General features: G+C 39.8%; 1 protein-coding gene across 1 annotated transcript; it reads right to left on the minus strand.

The window, feature by feature from the left end:
• Positions 1 to 4,012: 4,012 nt before the first annotated feature.
• LOC129536195 (olfactory receptor 6C2-like) lies at positions 4,013 to 4,951 on the minus strand. The gene has a single exon (XM_055394936.2). The coding sequence runs from the start codon at positions 4,949 to 4,951 to the stop codon at positions 4,013 to 4,015; it is 939 nt and encodes a 312-aa protein (XP_055250911.1).
• Between the last annotated feature and the right edge of the window lie 12,554 nt (positions 4,952 to 17,505).

Genomic DNA, 17,505 nt, shown 5'->3' on the forward strand with positions numbered 1-17,505 from the left:
TGAGCAGCTGTAAGAATGTCCAGGGGCATTCGGTTTTGTAGAACAGCCTTACTCATCTGTTTTTGTTCTTCATTCAATGCTTCTATAGCCTTTTTTGTGTCCAGTAACGCCTGTTGAATAAAATTTGTTAAAGCGTCCACATGGGTCATTATATCTGCTGTTCCAATAGAAGGGACAAATACTGCTGCTAAATAATCATACCAGTGGAACACAGCTCGAGACCAACGTGCTTTCAAAAGGGGAAGATTAGCGGGGTTTTTCATAGGAGAGCAAGTGATTTGACCAGGAGCAAACACAAATCCAAGGCTACAGCATCCCACCCAACCAACAGGAAGCCAGGGCCAAACATTAGAGACACAAATCCATTTTGTCCCATTAGGAGCCACCCATCTTATACCGGGACTGTTTTCCCAATCAGATCCTGGCCAGAGGGTGGGAGCATTACAATTAAAAGTTACATTAATCACCCGACTACACATAGAAATAGGGCTAATACCCACATGCTTCAACAGTTTGCCAAAATCTTTTTCCCCAAAACGGGGTTGATGTTCTTGTTGTTCCCAGCAAATGTCCACTCATCTCAGTAACTGTCCTTTCTCCAGGGTCATCCAAAAATACTCATCCCAGATCTGATAATCTCCAAAAAATCGACTCGTATGAGTCTTATTTTTGTTGGTATTAGAATAAGTGTAGTATGCATCTTCAACAGCCTTATAACTCACATTAACGTTGAACTGTAGAGAGGAACTCGCCTTCTGATTACCCGTGTCGTTACACTCGGGAAGGGCAGAGACATTTAGAGTGTTGAGACCGTGGGAAAACAAACACTGTCAAATTGATATCTGCTACATACAAAAGAAGTACAACCCAGAGTTGTAAAAATCGTGTTTTGTTTTTTCTTAAAAAGATCACCCTGGGCTGGGGGCAGGTTGGGGGGGGAAGGAGCGGGTAGGGAGTGTCTTAAATAAAAAGTGAAAGCAGGCAAGCAGGCCTTTTCTCTCTGGTTTATTTTAACCTGTCGACTCAACGCTGTTATTTAAGAACTGAGGTGCCGCTTGGCCGCGTCGTCTCCACGCCTGGGACTGGAAGAGTTAAAGCTCGTCTGTAACCACTGACCATGCAGCCTGCTGCCCGCCCCCTCCTCCCCTCCAGGCCCTGCGCACCCACCCTGCGCCCACTGATGGCCCCGGGGGGTGGGGTGGGGTGACCGCGGGCGCACGAGGGGCCCAGCTAGGAAAAGATATGAATGGCCTGGGTGGCGGGAGTGCGGCAGGCCGGGCACTCCGGCTCGCTCTTGCCGCTGATGCGGACGGCGCAGTCCATGCAGAAGAGGTTGTGCCGCAATTGAGTTTCCCATTTGTTATAAAACACTGAAGTGGTTCTAACTTTAGTTGTTAGTGTGAGCTCTGGGCTTCCCTGGTAGCTAAGACAGTAAAGAATCCACTTGCAATGCAGGAGATCTGAGTTCAGTCTCAAGATCCTGGGGAGAAGGGAATGGCTGCCCACTCCAGTATTCTTACCTGGAGAATCCCATGGACAGAGGAGCCTGGCAGGGTCACATGAAAGGCAGACGTGACTGAACAACTAAGCACACATACATAGGAGCTCCAGGTAGACAAAATAGACAGACTTTCCAAATTCTTGTCTTTTCAAAGTCTATTTTGAAGTGAATTCACTGGCAAAAGGGAAGATATAGGGGGATGGAATAATTGGATTCTTTTAGCTGGTCAAGTTTAAGAGTTACTCCTGGAAGACATCTGGGAAAATGAAGAGAATAACAGCTGCTGAGAAAATTGCCTTTTCAGGGAGTGTTTAACCGGAGGATTCCTACTTGCTGTTTCTCATAAATCCTTTGTTCCTTTTCAAGTGGAGCAGCATGCTGCTCCCAGGAACTGAGGTCATTATGTGAGACAGGCTTGAGTCTTCTTTAGTAAACATTCTCTTTACCACAAAACTGCTTGGTCTCGATCTCCTTTCTTGAGATATAGATTGTCCCCTGACCTTGTGACCATTATTATCCCTTGTTCCCTTGGTAATGGTTGCTGTACGTTTGGTTTTCTGATCTTTATCATTGTCGAAAGAAATTTCTTGTACCACAGCCTATATATACTCACAAAAAAATCGTTAAACCACCTGTGCTTCATCAGAGCTTGGGTCCCCGTGTCTTTCTTTCTCTCTCTCTCTCTCTCAGGCTAATTCTCTGGAGCGTAGAAACCCGTCGTGCTCACTCTCCTGCCCGGGCTTCTAAGACCCCACCCTGAGAAGGCGCCCTGTGCCTTCACCCCCTTGAGAGGGTGCCCTGTGCCTTCGTGAGTGATGCAAGCCCTGTGTCAAGGGCTTTATTGGTTCTCTGCATAAACCAGGGAATATCAGCCTTTTTATCTTTCACTTTCTTATAGTTGACTCCGGACCACCAGGTTCCAGTCCATTAAAGGATCCCAACACTGCTTCTCATTATTTCTTCCCAAATAATACTGAACTGAACTGAATACAAAAATGGCAAAGTGAATTCTACAGTAGAGGTGGACAAACATTTTCTGCAAAAGGTCAGACAGTAAACACTTTCACCTTTTTGGGCCCTGAAGGTGTCTGTTAAATACTCAACTTTGCCATTAAAAAAGTAGCTGTAGATATTATGCAAATGGTGAGAATATACGATCTTTTTTTTTATAAGAACCAGTGTGGATAGATTCTACTCTCCGGACTTAAGTTTCTGTCTCTTACTCCAGAATGCGGGCCTTACTCCTAAGTAGCTTTCCCAGTGTTCAGCTAGAATCCTATCATTGAGGAGATATTTATTCACAAGGGCTATTTACTTTGGCCGGGTCAAAACTCCAAGCCCAATGACTGCTTGGCCTCTACTATCTCTGTCGAATGCTCAGCATTATCACTGGTGAACATGGACTACACTTTCCCTACATTTATTTAGTCAGTTGCTCAGCCAAGGACATAAGGGGAACTCATGTCCAGATTCCACTTCAATGCAGCCCTGACTGGAGGATACTAACGATTTCAACTGATCTGACCTTTACCAACTAAACTCAGAGAGACTGTCATGTTGAGCTTAGTCTCTGTCTCATAGTGTGGACTGAAATAGTGCTAATTGTGGAGTCCATTTACATAATTTCTCTTTTCTAGAGGGAAATTTGAGCTGCTTGTCAAAAATTTTCTCATATACTCGATTCAGTTTCATGATTATTCAAGAAAGAAAATATGGTTTCAAATGCCTTTTCTGACAGAGATGGAAGCCAAAGTACTAATTTTTGTTTTATTGTTTTTATGTGTGCATGTGTGTTTGAATGCTAACATGCTATTATTATACAGGTGTGGTCTAAAATTTTCACCTGTTTCTTGACGTAAACTCTCTTGTATCTTTTGTGGATCACTTTTGTTTTCAGATGCTTGATATTTATTTTCATGTTTGACTTACAATATGATTTAGTTGACAAGCCTATTTTGAGTTCTTTTATTTTAATGTTTGTCTTGCTAATACTTTAAACAAAGATGAAATATTTCTTCCTATATGTCACATGTTTCTTTCAGTATATTTAATGAGTGTGAGTGTGAAAATTCCTCAGTTGTGTCTGACTCTTTGCGATCCTATGGACTGTAGCCCAGCAGGCTCCTCTGTCCATGGAATGTTCCAGGCAAGAATATTGGAGTGGATTACCATTTCCTTCTCCAGAGTATATTTATTATACATACGCAAATTAAAGGAGTCCAGCAAAACTATTGCTCTGAAATTTTCCCAGGAATCATAGATACTATATTTAACATGGTATACAATTCTTTTTTTGAATAATATTAGAAAAACTTAGTGAGAGATGAAGGAAGATTTTGTTTCTGAGAAATAAATTCTCATGTTCTTTTAATGACTTAAATAATTTTGATTAAGATTAAAGAGAGGGATAAATTATTTGTTCTAAGTAGTTTCACAATTAGGATTTCCAGGGAAAAATGTTTAAGCAAGCAATACATTATTTTTATCTGATGGTTTAAATCCAGTATGCTCTTAATTGTGTAAGAAAAATGCAGTTTTTTTGATTATGTCACTGACAGCTTGTTTCACCTGCTTGTTCCTCAAAGTATAAATAAAAGGGTTCAACAGTGGGGCAACAGATGTAGTGAGCACAGACACCCCTTTGTTAATGTCCGCCTCTTCTTTGGCTGAAGGCTTGATGTATATAAAAATACAGCTGCCATAGGTAATGGAAACAACAATCATGTGAGAAGAACAAATGGACAAAGCTTTTCTTCTCTGTGATGCAGAGGGAAATCTTAGAATTGTCCTGATGATATACACGTAAGAAAGAACAACCCCTATCAATGTAATGATGAATGTCACCACTGCACAAATTATAACCATCTGTTCAATGAACCATGTATCTGAGCATGAGATCTTAAAAAGAGGAGCTGCATCACAGCCAAAATGATCAATGGCATTGGAGTCACAGAATTCTAGCTGGAGGCCCATACTGAGTGGTATGATGATGATCAACAACCCAGAGATCCAGCAGCAGAACACAAGGATGGTGCAGACTCTACCATTCATGATGGTCATGTAATGAAGGGGTTTACAGATGGCCACGTACCGGTCATAGGACATGACTGCCAGGAGAAAAAACTCTGTGGCTCCAAAAAGTCCAATGAAAAATATTTGACTAGCACAGGCATTATAAGTAATGGTATTGTCCCCACTTGATATGCTATACAGGAATCTGGGAATACAGACCGTTGTGAATGAGATCTCTAAGAAGGAGAAGTTTCTAAGAAAAAAATACATAGGTGTTTTAAGATGAGAATCCAGGAATGTTAGAATGATAATAGTCAGATTTCCAGTAATGCTCAGCATGTAAGTAAGAAACAAGAAGACAAAAATCAGAACTTGCAGCTGTGGGTCCTCTGTAAGTCCCAATAAGATGAAAGTTGTTATGACTGTGTGATTTCTCATTACCACCTTTGATGTTTTAGGTAATCTGCATGTAAAAAGTCAAAGAGAAGGTATCCAAATACATACAAGAAAATAATTTTTAAAAAATCAATGGAATGGAAAGCACAAACAAGAGACAAGATGAATATAATCAAAAGCTAATTCTTGGAGAGGATTAATAACATTGATAACACTGTCATTGAGACTGATCTTGAAAGAAAAAAAGGATGGAATTTATCAGAAATCTGAGGTATGATATCATTATAAATTACACAGCTATTGAAAAGATAAAAATGTCATGTTTTGAAAAAATCTGCTAAATGGAATCAGCAACTTGAATGAATGAGTGAATTCTATGAAAAATACAATACTGAAGTTAATGCAAGATTTAGTACCTAACCTATATAGTTCTATTTTTAACATTAAAGTAAATAAGTGAAAAGTAAAAGTGTTAGTCACATAAACATGTCAACTCTTTGCAATCCCATGGACTGTAGCCCACCAGCCTTCTCTGTTCATGAAATTCTCCAGGTAAGAATACTCGAGTGAGTAGCCACTCCCTTTTCCAGGGGATATTCCCAACCCAGGGATCGAACCCAGATCTCCTGCTTTGCAGGCAGATTCTTTAACATCTGAGTCACAAGGGAAGTCCAAAGTAACCAAATACATATTTAAATTATTCTACAAAGAGAACTGCAGCCTCAGATGGCTTAATTGTAGATTCCTACCAAACATTCAAAAACAAACAGGAAAATACCATACTATACAAATCCTTTGAAACATCTGTTGAAAGCAAAATTCATAACATAATCTGATGGAACTGACACTGTATATAGACAAAATATGATAACCATAATAAAAAGAGTAAAGGGTAACGTTTTTTTCTGTTACATTCTACTTCCAGTGGCAAAATATTATATCAAAGTGGTTTGTGAAATGTTCAATGTGTAGATTATAATTTACAGATCACACACAAACTTTTAAGAAATGATATGGTAAAAAATATTCTATAAATTAAAATGGAACACTAAACTATTCAATTGAAGGCAGGAAAGTAGAAACAAAAGAATGAAAAGCAATGGGAACAAAGAACAATCAACTAAAAAAATGATAGAAGTCCAAACATAAATGATGATACACTGCCTATAAGTGATCAAAACATATCATGGTAATCAAAAGAGATTATAAGAATAATTAAAAAATTACTTTTCTGGATGCTATATACAAGCACTCCACTTCAAATGTAATAACATAGATTAAAAATAAAATAATAGAAAAATTATATCATACAAAGTATAATCAAGAGAATGCTGGAGTGCATATTGCCACCAAAGAAAATTAACAAGCATATAAAAGAAAATTACATACTGATAATTTTAATAACCAAGAACATAGATTCTAATTATTTATGTGTCTAGTAATGCATCAAAATATATGAAGGATAAACTGGCATAAGGGCTTCTAAAGTGGCACCAGTGGTAAAGAGCCTGCCTGACAATGCAGGAGATTTTAGAGATACAGGTTTGATCCCTGGGTTGGGAGGATTGCCTGCAACCCACTCCTGTATTCTTGCCTGGAGAATCCCCATGGATGAGGAGCCTGGTGGTCTATAGTCCATAGGGTTGCAAAGAGTCAGACACTACTGAAGTGACAGAACAGCACAAACTGCCATAAATGAAAGATGAAATAGATAAATTAGCAATTATAGTTGGAGATTCTCTTACTAATTAATTGATAGAATTGACTGAAAATCCACAGACATATACAAGATGTAAACAATATCTTCAATCAATTCCATATAACTGACATAAAAATGAACACAACAAAATAGACCTAACAAAAAATTCTCTGCCTTTAGAAAGACATTTTTTAAAAAGTGAAAATGAAAGTCATGGAGACTTGTCCAAGGAAAAGTCTAATTTCAAACTCTCTAAGTCTGATCTAGATGTCCAAAAGAATTGAATGTTGAAGTCAGGATACCATAGGATGCATTCTTTGTGCAAATATAAATTTGGGGATTATCAGCCTAAGCGAAGTCACCTTATTTATGAGAGCCTCTTAGAGAGAGGGTGAAATGAAAGAAAGGATTGCTTAGAAAAGACATTGTTCTGTCACTGAGACATGTCTTACTCTCTGTGACCCCATGGACTGTAGCACGCCAGGCTCCTTTGTCCATCATCTGCTGGAGTTTGCTTAAATTAATGTCCATTGAGACAGTGATGCTATTTAACCATCTCATCCTCTGCTACCCCCTTCTCCTTTTGCCTTCAATCTTTCTCATCATCAGGATCTTTTCCAATGACTCATCTCTTTGCACAAGGAGGTCAAAGTATTGCAGCTTCAACTTCAGCATCAGTCCTTCCAATGAATATTCAGGGTTTATTTCCTTTAGGATTGACTGATTTGATTTCCTTGCAGGCGAAGGGATTCTGAAGAGTGTTCTCCAGAACCACAATTCAAATATGACATATCAACTCTCCCTAAGAATTTACTATGAGGAGAAAAATATATATAGTTCACAGAAAAACTTGACAATTGGATCTTTATTCAAAATAACTAAAAGTGGAATGTAATATAAGGAAGCATCAAGAGATTATAAATAAACAAATTGCAATATTTGTAAATATGAAATGCTACATAGCATTATATATTTTGATTTCAGTAGTGGTTATGAAAATGTATGTATATATTTTTCATAATTCACTAGAATGTTATATATGTAGGTTTTATATACAATGCATACAATTGATTAAAGAAGACTAGTCACGGAGTAAGAGAAGATATTTGCAAAAACTCTCAAAGACAGAACCCAGCATTTATAAAACTCTACTACAAATCAATAAGAAAAAACCAAGCCTAATAAAAATTAGACAAGTTTCTTCACAAAACAGGACATCTAAATAGCAGTGAACATATGAAATGTAATCTGTTTAGGGTTTAGGGAAAAGGAAATTAAATTCACAACTAGTGTGCAACCATGAGGATAACTAACATTAAATGGATGGACCATACCAAGTATCTTTAAGAATGTATTGTAATCTTAGTTGGTGTGTATATTTTTAAAGACACTATTAGAACTTTTTGAATATGCTTATTAAGTTGAATGTCCAGATATATATGAAACAGGATATTATTATTCTAGGTATTTGCCCAATAGAAGTGCATACATATGTACTCCAAATAAATGAATGTTTAAGAAAATTCAAAGTGGCATTATTTTTAATAATCCCAAAAACTCAAAACACTAAAATGACTTCCAATGATAGAATCAATTTTTAAATTGTAATTGTCTTCATAAAATGGAAGAGTAGAACAATGACGGTAACAAAAATACTGCTACATGCAATAGCATGGAGAGTTCTAACAGAATTTTGAGTGAAGAAGCAAGACATAAAAGAATTCCATTCACAGAAATTTCAAAGATAAGCACAGCAAATATATGGAGTTAGAAACCAGGACATTATGGAGAAGGAAATGGCAACCTACTCCAGTATTCTTGGCTGGGAAATTCCATGGACAGGGGACCCTGGTGGGTTATGGGGTTGCAAAGAGTAGGATACAACAGAGGGCCTGAGCACAGGTTGTTAGAAGCAGATATGAGAACTCATTGTCCTGTGTTAAGGCAAACATTGTGATTTGCAAAAGTGGAAAACAATGCCACTCCTCACATTTTTCACTTTGGGAAATATAAAAAAATTACATTAAAAAAGAAGATATCAGGACAGTAACTCTATTCAGGTAGCAGCATGAAGGTCTAGGTATATCTACAGCTTACAAGGTACTCTTAATGCTCTATTTCTATCCACAGGAGTGGGCCCATGCCATTTGTTAACTTTTCTGTAATGTTAAACTATGGTAAGCCTTTATAATTTTTTGAAAATCAAGGTGAACTCTGATATTTGGCCACATTACCTGACACTGTAGTATTCTATAACACTGCTTTATTTCTACACTTTTCCCCAATGTTTAATTCAGAAAACCTTTTAAAAAATGCATCTGGACTATTGTAGTATGACTTGGCACAGTTTATAGTCCCATAGATGGGGTTAACATCCACTCAATCACTGAATGTAAAAGATCATACCATTTAAATGAAGCTAAAGGGAATGGCTACCCACTCCAGTATGCTTGCCTGGGAAATCCCTTAGACAGAGGAGCCTGGAGGGCTACAGTCTATGGGGTCACAAAGAGTTGGACAGGACTGAGTGAACACACACACCATTTAAACGAAGCTTTAAAATAATAAATTCTCCTGGTCAGCATATATGTGTGTGTATTATATATATAAAACACTGAAAGTGTTAAGAGTGTTAGCTGCTCAGCTGTGTCCAACTCTTTGTGACCCTGTGAACTATAGCCTGCCAGGCTCCTCTGTCCATGGGATTCTCCAGGCAAGCATACTGGAATGGGTTGCCATTCCCTGCTCCAGGGGATTTTTCCCAACCAGAGATCGAACCAGTATCTCCTGCATTGGCAGGCAGATTCTTTACCACGGAGCCACTAGGGAAGCCTAGGGTCTTCCTCAGATCTACAGAATATGTCATCTGATGGGCTCAGGCCCCTGGCCAGCAATTTTTCCCCTCCAGAGCCACATTCTTCTCCACTGTTAATTCCTTGTAAAAGGTCATAGAGCAAAGGAAAAAACAGAGATGCTTTAGCCTACTTTAGACAGGAGAATTTTCAGACTCATGTCACTGATTTCTAAAGCATGACAAGTTTTATGAAGAAGGAAAACAAAGTTCAGAGAGGGAGAGTGAATTCTTCAAGGTCATACAAATGACTAGCGGGCATCTTTCTATGAAATAGAGGAAAATATACTCTCTCCTAAAACCAAGGCACATTCTATGTCCTCAGGCCAAATAACCAGATTTTTTCCAAAACAGAAGTAGCATTCCCTTCTCCAGAAAAGGAACTGTTAATTTTTTCCCAAATTTTGAATAGAAAAAATACTGATTTGGAAAATATGCAAGTACTTACACTTTAGTCTGTCATTCAGGCTTCAGATTTTTTTTCCTCCCCACATAGTCTCACAATTAAACCAGTTATTAGTAGTGACATGGATGTAGTCTAGTGATTCTTTTCCACTTAACACTCACTCAAAGATAGCAATGGAAATGCATGAACAAGTTATATCCATTTTTATATCCCCTGCCTAACATTTACCATGAATGAAAAATATCAGTCTAAATTTAAAAATGACCTATTTCCACAGAATATAGATAGAAGGAAAGACTAATAAACAGGCCAAGGGAAAAAGATAAATTCTCTTTCATTCTTGCAAAGTTGATGGCCTGACCCAACAATTTAACACAGAGTGGTTCCCTGAAGTTTCACCACAGATATGATTGAGGATGCTTTTTGTATATGTTCAACCTGTAACAGGTAAGATTAACTATACTAAAAAAAAAAGTGTCCTTGGTGACCATGCTCCAAAGTCACTAATGAATGTAAAATATTCATATAGGAAAAAACAAAGCAAAACAAAATCTAACTAATGCACCTAGGAATTGGGATAGTGTCCTTGGAGACTGGAAGATGCATTAATAACAGCAAGGTCAGAATGTGTCATGAGGATACTAAATCTTTGCCAAAATGATGAACCAAGTAACATTTTGTTCATGTTAATGCACATTTTGTAATTGCTAATAACGTCTCATAATTTTCAAATATTTATCGGTAATGTTTGAACATAATATTACTACCCTTTCACTGTTCTTGAAGTAATTCCTTATGCTTTCTTTAAATATTTGCATATATTCAGTATATTCAGTTCAGTTCATTTCAGTCACTCAGTCATGTCCGACTCTTTGCGACCCCATGAATCACAGCACGCCAGGCCTCCCTGTCCATCACCAACTCCCGGAGTTCACTCAAACTCCTGTCCATTGAATCGGTGATGCCATCCAGCCATCTCATTCTCTGTCGTCCCCGTCTCCTCCCACCCCCAATCCCACCCAGCATCAGACTCTTTTCCAGTGAGTCAACTCGTCGCATGAGGTGGCCAAAGTATTGGAGTTTCAGCTTTAGCATCAGTCCCTCACATGAACACCCAGGATTGATCTCCTTTAGAATGGACTGGTTGGTCTGTGCAAATCTTATATGTAATAAATCCTATTTCATAGTTTGTTGTTTAACATTTAATGCAATTTTTGGTGATGGTATACAGAAAATTTGGTTAAATCTCAGTAAAATCTATTTACTTTTTTTTTTGTTTGTTTCTGAATCTATTATTATGTGAAAGGCTTTATAGTCCTAATCATGTCATATACTTACTTTTATTTTCTTCCAATTATTTTATTTACTTTAATATCTGCATCCAACTTCCAGAAGGTAATAACAAGGAGGTATTGAAAAATATGTGGAAAGAACATACAATGAAATAGGAGGGACAAACAGCAGGTAAGTATGGTATCATGGAAGTATGAGTGTAAAGTGTTTCCTGTGCCATGAAGTTTTGATACAGTGACTATTAATTTTTTCCCCTTCTTTATATGTGACTGATTTGGCATTACAATTCTTTTATAGAGCTTCTTTTTACGTTTGTGATTTTTTATTGACTCTGAAATAGTCATTTCTTTTGATTTTATTTATATTCAATTTTATTGCTTATATGTTACTTTAAACTGTAATACATATAAAACAAGGGTGTGGTTGAAAAATAAAATTTTATTTAAAAGGTATTCTTGGGATTTAGGAAGATGGTGGAGAAATAGGATGGGACGACCACTTTCTCCCCCACAAAATCAGCAAAAGAACATTTGAACGCTGAGTAAATCCCACAAAACAACTTCTGAATACTGGTAGAGGACATCAGGCACTCAGAAAAGCAGCCCATAGTCTTTGAAAGGAGGTAGGAAATAGTATAAAAGATAAAAAGAGAGACAAAAGAGGGAGGGACGGCTCTCCGTCCCTGGAAGGGAGGCTTTAAAAAAAAAAAAGAGAAGTTTCCAAACACCTGGAAACACTGGCGAGTGGAACCTCAGAGGGCCTCATAACTGGGAGACAAAAGACATAAATAATTAAAACTCAAAGACTAAGTGCCCAGAGGAAACTCCCAGTGGAGAAGCAGCGCAGACGCCCGCGTCCCGCACTAGCAGGCGGGGGCTGGGCAGGGAGGCCTCGGGTGGCAGCGCTTAGAGGGAGAACTGGGCTTGAATGCCCCAGGGCAAACTGAGGGTGCGAACTTAAAATAGCAAAGCAGCTAAAAGGCGAAAAGGCTGCAAAAACCCTGCGAAAAGCCCCAACCCAGGACTCCGCCAGCCCCGCCCACAGAACCAGGCGCTGAGCGGAGCAAGCGGCAGTGGGCGGCCCATCCCCCAGCCCCCGCCGACGCGGGCAGGGAGGGCAGCCAACGCCGGGGCAGGAACAGCCGCGGCCCCAGAGAGGCTTCCCCTGCCAAGCTGCAGGCAGGCTCCCTTGCTGGCCAGGACTTCTTGGGTTCGGGCCGGTCGATATCCGCCTGAGAAAGTGCGCCAGTTGTACACCCAGAAAACCGAGCGGCAGGGACCAGGAAGGCGATAAGTTGCAGTGACTGCGCTCGTCAAACGCCTGGTCACCTGAGCTGCTCGGACCGGGGAAGGCACAAAACGCAGGTCCAGCCAAGTCTGCGCCTTTGTGGAGTACCCGAGGACCTGAACCTGAGCCGCTCAGACCTGGGAAGTGCATGCAACCCAGAGCCAGCCACGGACAGCTCCCGGCAGAGCACCTAGAGCCTAAGCAGCATAAATAGGGAAAGCACACACGCCTCGAGTGGGAGCATTCCCCGTGTAGCCGAGACACTGCGAACACGCCCCACAGATGCCAGGGATATTTGTTAGCTGCGTTCTTCCCTTCCCACAGCAGGACTGAACAGGTGAGCCAGGAAAAAAAAAAAAAGTGTCCACCACCACATCCTGGTGTCAGGACAGGAATTAGACACTGAGGAGACCAGAAAACAGAAGAGTTTTTCAACAGAGGAACTGCCTTGGAAGAAACAGAGGGAGAAGCCTTGAGCCTCCTGCAAGAATAAGACTGAAAACCAGAGGCAGAGGCTTAAGTCCAAATCCTGAGAACACCAGAGATCTCCTGTTCCAGAGAACATTAATTGATAGGTACTCATCAAATGCCTCCATACATACACTGAAACCAGGCACCACCCAAGGGTCAACAAGTTTCAGTGAAAGACATACTACACAAACTATCCAGCAACACAGGAGAATAGCACTGAGCTTCAATATACAGGCTGCCCAAAGCCACTCCAAACCCACTGACATCTCAAACTCATTACTGGACACTTCATTGCACTGCAGAGAGAAGAAATCCAGCTCCATCCACCAGAACATCGACACAAGCTTCCTTAACCAGGGAACCTTGACAAGTCACCCATCCAACCCCACACACAACGAGGTAACTACATAATAAAGAGAACTCCACAAACGGCCAGAAGACGGAAAGGCCACCCTAAACACAGCAATATAAGCAAGATGAAGAGGCAGAGAAATACCCAGCAAGTAAAGGAACAGGATAAATGCCCACCAACACAAACAAAAGAGGAAGATATAGGGAACCTACCTGATAAAGAATTTTGAACTATAATTGTGAAAATGATTCAAAATCTGGAAAGCAAAATGGAGTTACAGATAAATAAACTGGAGAAAAGGATTGAGAAGATGCAAGAAATGTTTAATAAGGAATTAGAGGAAATAAAAAAAGAGTCAATATACAGTGAATAATGCAATAGATGAGATCAGAAACAGTCTCGAGGGAACAAACAGTAGAATAACGGAGGCAGAAGACAGGATAAGTGAGCTAGAGGATAGAATTGTAGAAATAATGAAACAGAGATGGAAAAATAAAAAAGAATGAAAAGAAATGAGGACAATATTAGAGACATATGGGACAATATTAAACGTCCCAACATTCGAATCATAGGAGTCCCAGAAGAAGTAGACAAAAGGAAAGACCATGAGAGAATACTTGAGGAGATAATAGTTGAAAATTTCCCTAAAACGGGGAAGGAAATAATCACCCAAGTCCAAGAAACACAGAGAGTCCCTAATAGGATAAACCCAAGGCGAAATACTCCAAGGCACATATTAATCAAATTAACAAAGATCAAACATAAAGAACAAATATTAAAAGCAGCAAGGGAAAAACAACAAATAACACACAAGGGGATCCCCATAAGGTAACAGCTGATCTTTCAGCAGAAACTCTTCAGGACAGGAGGGAAAGGCAAGACATACTTAAAGTGATGAAAGAAAGTAACCTACAGCCCAGATTACTATACCCAGCAAGGATCTCATTCAAATATGAAGGAGAAATCAAAAGCTTTACAGACAAGCAAAAGCTGAGAGAATTCAGCATCACCAAACCAGCTCTCCAACAAATACTAAAGGATCTTCTCTAGACAGGAAACACAGAAAGGGTATATAAACTCAAACCCAAAGCAATAAAGAAAATGGCAACGGGATCATACTTATCAATAATCACCTTAAACGTAAATGGGTTGAATGCCCTAACCAAAAGACAAAGGCTGGCTGAATGGATACAAAAACAAGACCCCCATATATGTTGTCTACAAGAGACCCACCTCAAAACGAGGGACACATACAGACTGAAAGTGAAGGGCTGGAAAAAGTTATTCCACGCAAATAGAGACCAAAAGAAAGCAGGAGTAGCAATACTCATATCAGATAAAATAGACTTTAAAACAAAGGCTGAGAAAAGAGACAAAGAAGGAAACTACATAATGATCAAAGGATCAATCCAAGAAGAAGATATAACAATTATAAACATTTATGCACCCAACATAGGAGCACCACAATATGTAAGACAATTACTAACAAGTATGAAAGGGGAAATTAACAATAACACAATAATAGTGGGAGACTTTAATACCCCACTCACACCTATGGATAGATCAGCTAAACAGAAAATTAACAAGGAAACACAAACTTTAAATGATACAATAGACCAGTTAGACCTAATAGATCTCTATAGGACATTTAACCCCAAAACAATGGATTTCACCTTTTTCTCAAGTGCACACGGAACATTTTCCAGGATAGATCACATCCTGGGCCATAAATCTAGCCTTGGTAAACTCAAAAAAATTGAAATCATTCCAAGCACCTTTTCTGACCACAATGCAGTAAGATTAGATCTCAGTTACAGGAGTAAAACTATTAAAAATGCCAACATATGGAGGCTGAACAACACGTTGCTGAATAATGAACAAATCATAGAAGAAATCAAAAGAGAAATCAAAATATGCATAGAAATGAATGAAAATGAAAACACAACAACCCAAAACCTCTGGGACACTGTAAAAGCAGTGCTAAGGGGGAAGTTCACAGCAATAGAGGCACACCTCAAGAAACAAGAAAAAAGTCAACTAAATAACCTAACTCTACATTAAAAGAAACTAGAAAAGGAAGAAATGAAGAACCCCAGGGTCAGTAGAAGGAAAGAAGTCATAAAAATTAGGGCAGAGATAAATGCAAAAGAAACAAAAGAGACCATTGCAAAAAACAACAAAGCCAAAAGCTGGTTCTTTGAGAATGTAAATAAAATTAACAAACCATTAGCCAGACTCATCAGCATTACTGGTTGGGGCATAGGCCTGGATTACTGTAATATTGAATGGTTTGCCTTGGAAACGAACAGAAATCATTCTGTCATTTTTAAGATTGCATCCAAGTAGTGCATTTTGGACTCTTTTGTTGACCATGATGGCTACTCCATTTCTTCTAAGGGATTCCCGCCCACAGTAGTAGATATAATGGTCATCCGAGTTAAATTCACCCATTCCAGTCCATTTTAATTCACTGATTCCTAGAATGTCGACGTTCACTCTTGCCATCTCCTGTTTGACCACTTCCAATTTGCCTTGATTCATGGACCTAACATTCCAGGTTCCTATGCAATATTGCTCTTTACAGCACCAGACCTTGCTTCTATCATTGGTCACATCCACAACTGGGTATTGGTTTTGCTTTTGCTCTATCCCTTTATTCCTTCTATAGTTATTTCTCCACTGAGCTCCAGTAGCATACTGGGCACCTACCGACCTGGGGAATTCCTCATTCAGTATCCTATCATTTTTCCCTTTGTTACTGTTCATGGGGTTCTCAAGGCAAGTATACTGAAGTGGTTTGCCATTCCCTTCTCGAGTGGACCACATTCGGCTGTGGTCCATGTGATCAGATCGGCTAGTTCCCTGTGATTATGATTTCAGTGTGTCTGCCCTCTGATGCCCCCTAGCAATACCTACCGTCTTATTTGGGTTTCTCTTACCTTGGTCGTGGAAAATCTCTTCACAGCTGCTCCATCAAAGTGCAGCCGCTGTACCTTACCTTGGACGAGGGGTATCTCCTCAAGGCCGCCCCTCCTGACCTTGAACGCGGAGTAGCTCCTCTCGGCCCTCCTGCGCCCGTGCAGCCACCGCCTGTTGGATGTGGGGTAGCTCCTCTTGGCTCCCGGCCCTGGCCTCAGGCGTGGGGTAGCTCCTCACGGCCGCACCTCTTTGTGTGGTTCGTTGCACCAGGGCCGGCGTCTCTCGCGTCGCGTCTGCACCGCCGGGGCCAGCGTCTCTCACGTCAACCAGTAATGCTGAAGAAGCCGAAGTTAATCGGTTCTATGAAGACCTACAAGGCCTTTTAGAACTAACACCCAAAAAAGATGTCCTTTTCATTATAGGGGACTGGAATGCAAAAGTAGGAAGGCAAGAAACACCTGGACTAACAGGCAAAATTGGCCTTGGAGCACGGAATGAAGCAGGGCAAAGGCTAATAGAGTTTTGTCAAGAGAATGCACTGGTCATAGGAAACACCCTCTTCCAACAACACAAGAGAAGACTCTACATGGACATCACCAGATGGTCAACACCGAAATCAGATTGATTATATTCTTTGCAACCAAAGATGGAGAAGCTGTATACAGTTAGCGAAAACAAGACCAGGAGCTGACTGTGGCTCAGATCATGAACTCCTTATTGCGAAATTCAGACTGAAATTGAAGAAAGTAGGGAAAACCACTAGACCATTCAGATATGACCTAAAACAAATCCCTATGATTATACAGTGGAAGTAAGAAATAGATTTAAGGGACTAGATCTGATTGATAGAGTGCCTGATGAACTCTGGACGGAGGTTCGTGACGTTGTACAGGAGACAGGGACCAAGACCATCCCCATGGAAAAGAAATGCAAAAGAGCGAAATGGCTGTCTGAGGAGGCCTTACAAATAGCTGTGAAAAGAAGAGAGGTGAAAAGAAAGGAGAAAAGGAAAGATATAAGCATCTGAATGCAGAGTTCCAAAGAACAGCAAGGAGAGATAAGAAAGACTTCCTCAGTGATCAATGCAAAGAAATAGAGAAAAACAACAGAATAGGAAAAACAAGAGACCTCTTCAAGAAAATTAGAGATTCCAAGGGAACATTTCATGCAAAGATGGGCTCGATAAAGGACAGAAATGGTATGGACCTAACAGAAGCAGAAGATATTAAGAAGAGGTGGAAGGAATACACAGAAGAACTGTACAAAAAAGATCTTCACGAGCAAGATAGTCACGATAACGTGATCACTGACCTAGAGC

The sequence above is a fragment of the Moschus berezovskii genome, chromosome 6 (assembly GCF_049115385.1).
Source record: "Moschus berezovskii isolate FMDL1 chromosome 6, NW_MosBer_1.0, whole genome shotgun sequence".
Lineage (NCBI taxonomy): Eukaryota > Metazoa > Chordata > Mammalia > Artiodactyla > Moschidae > Moschus > Moschus berezovskii.